Here is a 6,215-nt window from a genome sequence, read left to right on the forward strand (position 1 = left end):
ATCTTTAACCGATAAATTCCTGAGTTAGGCATAAAGAACTTTGATGACGACAAGTCAACTCTAGTCGCGTTACGTTAACAGTAAATTGAAATTAGTAATCGTGATTCGTTCTCAGGGAGTTTTCATTTTGACGGGTGTTTCGGTGGAAATCAGGGGGTTAGTTTTACAACACGGTTAGGGTCGTCCGATATTACAAAAGACAGCTTAGGGGAGTCGTACTTTGCTTAAGCTGTTTTGTGGAACAATGTAGCATGTGGAACAATGTAGCATGTGGAACAATGTAGCATGGGAACAGGTGAATTTCCTCTTAACCGCACATCAGATGGCGTATTTGTCACGTTGATCTGAGCGGTTTGAGTGGATCGCGTTGTTTATTAAGCCTTTGGTGCACGGGCGTGGCAATTGGACACTCACTGAGTGGATGTGTTGAGATGTGCTGAATTTTCAGTCATTCAGATGTATAGACTAGTTCTATGTATAGGCTAGTTTTCAATCGGATTCGAACCCACAACATACGGCATCAGTCGCCTAGCTGAGAGGCCACAGACAGAACCACTCGGCTAAATCTCCACTCCCAAAAAAGAGTGGTTCAATAGCCGGCTAAGTTGTTACATTTTTCTGACTGAGACCGCTCAACACGTTGTAGAGTTCGTGAAGCACTCACGCACACATGCTCACTATCATACATCGCACATACACACTTTATCGAAGCGAAGAAACGAATTTCATCGCTTTAACTGGGCGAACGATAACCTCGGGGACAATTCTGTCACCAGCAGTACGGCTAGTAAAATGATTAAAGGACGTACATGATGCTACATTCAAGAAGGGCTTTCTGTTAGGCCCCCTGGCTTCAGTCTTGTAAGGGTTAATCCTCAAAAAGTGGGACAAATCTCTCGAGCTTGACATCTGCAAACAAGATATTCACATCGCTTGGAACTGATAAGAAGAGTTGAATGCTGGCCCTATTTCAGGATGTTTGCATCAACCAAAAAATGTAGCAAATTAGTCCTTCGTCAGTCTACCCGTTAATTTGAGACAAAACTCGACGTCACTTGATTAATTTCAGAACCCCTATGTAAGTGCTTAGATCCACTTACAAATATTGCCACGGTCCTGCCCTGTCTGTAAGCATTGTTTAGTCTTGTAAATTGGTCAAGAAGAAAATAAAATCTAGCATGAAAGGTAACACGCTCACAGATCTGAAGAGCTTGAGACTGAAGTCATATTAAACAGTAGCAAAAATGTTTAATGTTCATAATTATTACAGTTAGCAAATTAAATCAAACAGGTAGAAAAAGTCAAATCTCCAATAATAAAGTGACTACTAAACGCAGTGAAAATACTTGAAACATGAAACTTTCAAAGAAAGATCTGCTCTAGAAATACATCAAGCAGTGAGGGCTAGCAGTTACTATATGCTGTCATTTTGGCTAATTGGTTCTGGTACTAAGAGATTATGCAGACTAAGTGAAAATCTAAATATTTTCATAAAACACTTTGATTAATCTAGTAAACTCGTACAATAAGAAAGTTCAGAAACTTCTTCAGAAAACTCGAACAAATCTATCGTATCATCCATCCGCTGTATAAATCGTCCAATACTTTTAAGACGCTGAAAAATCCAATAATAAAGTTGTTCTCAAACATTCCTCAATAAACAAGCAAGAATTATTTCGGAAGGGTTGCATGATTTGTACAAAAGATTTTCACCAATCAGAAGAATAAACTGTCGAGAAGAAATCCTTTTCAAAGTGTCGAATCCGTGGACTGCTCGCTCATTATGCATGCAAACGAACAGTCATTGTACTATCCAATAGCTGAAGAGACTACACACAAATAGTCTTGGTGACTAGCGACAACCACAAGACTCAACAACCATCTCTGGATAAACGGCAACTGTGAGGTCTCCTTCCTCGTCCCAGATGATCAGAGGGATGGGTGACATGGCATCCGGTACGCAGCAAGGCCGGGGAACTCTAGCGCCCTCTACCTGGGCATCGCGTGCATTCATAAAACCCTGTATGGTGGAGTGGACAGTCGCGTTGAGGTATGAGTCCAGTGGAAACGGACAGACACCCATACACAGACTGGTTTCAAAACCTGTAATACAAATAAAAATACAGCATATTTGAGATCCTAATTAAAAGGAAACAAAATATTTCTATTCCTAGCCCATGCACGTATACTCAGCAGCATTAAAAATATACTGGGCTTCTCATACAATAATTAATATAGCCTTATTTCACCTCGCCTTGAAGAACATAAATTTGAATTAGCAAAGAATCTGACAGAACTTTCCATCTGTTAAGATTATCACTAGAATAGCTCCTATTTCACATCACTGAGTCGATAAAAATCGCGTAAAACTTTGTAAAATGTAAGTCTGTTTACAAATTTGCAGAGTCATGATCTAGCTCGCGAGTTTTACTTCATAGAACCTGGAATGCATAACGTTTTTTTCGAAAGTCAAACCATGTAGGAAAACACCACCGCTTGGAACTGACGATATTTCTTGAACCATAACATTGTTACCAGATGAACAAACAGTTTTTGTTTCATTTGATCACAAAGGGAACGTAGTTCTGTGTTGGACATCTATATTTCAGTACATTGTAAAGAAATATGTAACAAAAATCACTTTACATCCGGGACACTCACCGTGAGGAGATATTATCCAATCATACCCTAACTCTCTGAAGTCAACTCTCACTTTGTGCTTCCTGCACACGCGTTGGCTGGTAACCTGGGAAACAGCCCTCTTTGAGGGACTGCCATGGTGGTGGTGATGTTCTGCATCTCCCTTGCCACTCACGTTTTTCGAAGGCCAAAGCAAATCGAATACTAGAGGGCGCTCAGCGAGGACTCGCTCAAGCTTCAGAATTAGGACGGCCGTAACATCTCCAGAAACGTCGACGGTGAAATTGAATCTGGTAGCGGTTCCGGCTTCGAGGAACAGCATTGCCTCATCTGTGACATCAAGTTCGATCTTCAAGTCGCTCTTTGACCTGTTCTCGGAGTTGCTGGAAAGTCTTAAGATTTGCTCTGTGTCGTGGCTGACGATCAGTAGATGTGGTGACGTTGACAGGGGCGAGCTGGTCACAATGTGTAGGTACAGTTCGGCTGACTGCAAAATGTAGTTACCCGATACGTCTTCTTTCAGATCAAATGATAAGACACCGCTGTCTTCATCGGCTGAAAATTAAACGTTAAGCTGAGAATAATGGTCGACGTTTTGATGACACAATGAATGGGAGGGCGTTGATGGCGGAAGAAGGATCATAAGTCATCGATCTAAATTTCAGAGCAACAATACGAAAAAATAGACAATGAAATATGTTCAAGTTAAAGGGCGGTGGTCGTCGGAACGGCGATCAAAGGTCGCTAGGGACCCCTAAGACCAATATAAACACTGTATCCAAGCTACGTTGGCGATTGATGAAAGTGAAAACATGTTTGTCTTAATGTACATCGTAAAATTTAAATGTCGCAGCTTTTTTGACATGATGCATCTATATATAGTGCATGAAATACATTGTTTGTGAACAAGAAAGTTGCACATGCGCAGTTCCGACAACCACTCTCCTTAAATAGGTTTGAAACACAAACATTACTTTTCTCATAAAACGTTCATGCTAGGCACCAGTTGTGTAATGCAATGTCAGTTGATACTCGCAGGCGTGATGTGAGCTGGGTAGTTTTATTAGCTCCGCTGTCAGCGACGCGGAGCTTATCAAATAGGTTGATTTTCCGTCGTCGTCCGTCGTCCGTCGTCGTCCGTCAACAATTGCCTTCTCCTCTGAAACCACAAGTCCAATTGCTTTGAAATTTTATATGCAGCTCACTTGGGGTGACCTCACTTAAGTTTGTTCAAATCGTAGTGAAATTTGCATATTTGTATTTTTGGGGCATTTTTTGGTGTTTTTGGTAAAAAAATCTTCTTCTCTGAAACAGCTTGTCTGATTGCTTTGAAATTTGATATGCAGTTTACTTAGGGTGATATTTGGTACATATGTCCCTAGGGATGATCTATTTCAGATTTGTTCAAATTGTGCAGAAATATGCAAATTTGCATTTTTAAGGCAATTTTTGTCATTTTGGTCAAAAAATGTATTTCTCAAAAAGGACTGGTCTGATAGTTTTGAAATTTGGTATACAGGTTTCTACAGATGAGCTAAGTAATATATATTGAATTTCTGATGAAATCTGTAATTTTGTATTTTTGGGGCAATTTTTGCAAATTTTGGTCAAAAAATATGTACCGGTATTTCCAAAACTACTCATCTGATAGCTTTGAAATTTGGTATAGAGGTTTCTATAGATGAACTAAGTAATGTTTTTTTGAAATTATGATGAAATCTGCAATTTTGAATTTTTGGGTCAATTTTTCCATTTTTGGTTAAAAAATGTGTTCTCAAAAAGTACTGTTCAACAGCTTTGAAATTTGGTATACAGGTTTCTATAGATGACTAAATTTGATCTTTGAAATTATGATGAAATCTGCAAATTTTATTTTTTGAAGGGATTGTTGCCATCTTTGGTCAGAAAATTTATTCTCCAAAAAACTACTCATCATATAGCTTTGGTTGACATTTTCTTAGGGATGATCCAATGTGATATATTCAAAGTATGATGAAATCTTCAATTGTGTATTTTTGCAGCTATTTTAGCCACTTTTTTCTGGCCACTGCATTGAGCTATCAAAGATTTCCACCTACTTCATCAACATTGTTGAACAATGAACATGTGTCAAAAATTGTTATTCTCTACATAAACACAGCGGAGCTATATCGGCCGCTAGGTCGCTTGTTAGTTTAGAGTTTTGCTATAAGTAGGGGCTAGTCTACGTATCAGATCAGAACGTCGGAACGTAGCATAAACTATTAAACTAGGCCTACACATCATGCCTGTGTTGATACTACATCAAGTTGGGCTTCGCGCGAGCCGCACGACAGAGGCCCAAGCCACACAGTCGATGCAGTCCAGTCCCCCCAAGCCTATATACAATTGCAGCTACTACATAAAAACATCAATTCAGAGGTAGTGCTGGTGGGGCGACGTAATGATTTCAATGTTGGTATAGAGCTCAATTGGGAAAGTTGCCCCAAGCGCCGCCCCTCGCCGCCCCCCTCCTCCCCCCCCCCCAAAAAAAAACCCCCAAATTTAAAACGCCTAGAGCTGTTTTTGTGTAGACGATAAATACCTTTCCCGCCTTTGGTCAGGATTAAAGCAGTAAACTTCTCCAGCGATAAAGGTTTTCGTCCCCTCGAAATATCAAAACGCTGATATAGACTGATTCTTTCGTTTTCAGTTCATCAACAAAATTTCCACTCCTTATTCTGTGTTTTGCACGCTGTGTATGCCTTTCTCACAGCAATGCGCTCATTTCTTCAGACTATAATAATAATTTCCAACCTAATTACTTTGTCCCTGAGGCCGGCTGTAACAAGTCACTGCATGATTTTCAAATATCCTTACCTAGGTTTGGCAGGTACTTCGTGCGTCCCGGTCTACACTGCATTTCGTTCGGATAATTTGTGCACTTTTGCATTTTTTCCTTGATCAGGTCAAGCACGACCATGTACTTGAAGTGCAGCTTGAGCACGTGTTCGGTCCATCCGTCCCAGCGATTGCGATGACTCTCCTTAATGTCTAGATCGTGTGAATCGCCGTCGCTTTGTTTGAGCGGCTTGGAATCAACCCCAACATTCAGTACCGAAAGGCAAAGCATCAGGCAGAGCCAACTGGGTGCTCTTTTGGACTCCATTGTTAGCGAGGAGTGGATATAACACGCAAACAGTACGGCAAGGTATATGTTGTCGATATCACTCGCTCACGATCCGCGCCTACTGTCCACTCTCAGCGAGTACGTCAACTGAAATGGACAAGCCTGCGAAACGCGCAAAAGTTTGTGATGTCAATTTCGAACATCCTGGAGTGTAACAAAAGGGAAATTGATACATTGTTGTTTCCTCATCGTCCGGGGAAATGTACAAGCACCCAACTCCTGAATCAAAACAAAAGGGACTTCGAAATCGATACACTATCTCCGCAGCATCTTGTTTCCAACTCGAACGTGTACACGTGTTCAAAGATATGACTTAGAATATGTGTCGGTAATCAGAAAAGGCAGACTGTTGTTGACGCTGTTCTTAGCTTCTGCGTTTTTGCTGTTTTTGTTAAACAAGTATCAATTATGCACGTGACAATGTTCT

General features: G+C 40.6%; 1 protein-coding gene across 1 annotated transcript; it reads right to left on the reverse strand.

The window, feature by feature from the left end:
- Positions 1–1,231: 1,231 nt before the first annotated feature.
- Positions 1,232–5,881, reverse strand: LOC139136180 (uncharacterized). Its single transcript, XM_070703930.1, has 3 exons — positions 5,479–5,881; positions 2,662–3,195; positions 1,232–2,103 (listed from the first exon to the last, which is right to left on the reverse strand). The coding sequence occupies exons 1-3, from the start codon at positions 5,765–5,767 to the stop codon at positions 1,853–1,855; spliced, it is 1,074 nt and encodes a 357-aa protein (XP_070560031.1). The 5' UTR covers positions 5,768–5,881; the 3' UTR covers positions 1,232–1,852.
- Between the last annotated feature and the right edge of the window lie 334 nt (positions 5,882–6,215).

This window comes from Ptychodera flava, chromosome 7 (genome assembly GCF_041260155.1).
Source record: "Ptychodera flava strain L36383 chromosome 7, AS_Pfla_20210202, whole genome shotgun sequence".
Classification (NCBI taxonomy): Eukaryota; Metazoa; Hemichordata; class Enteropneusta; family Ptychoderidae; genus Ptychodera; species Ptychodera flava.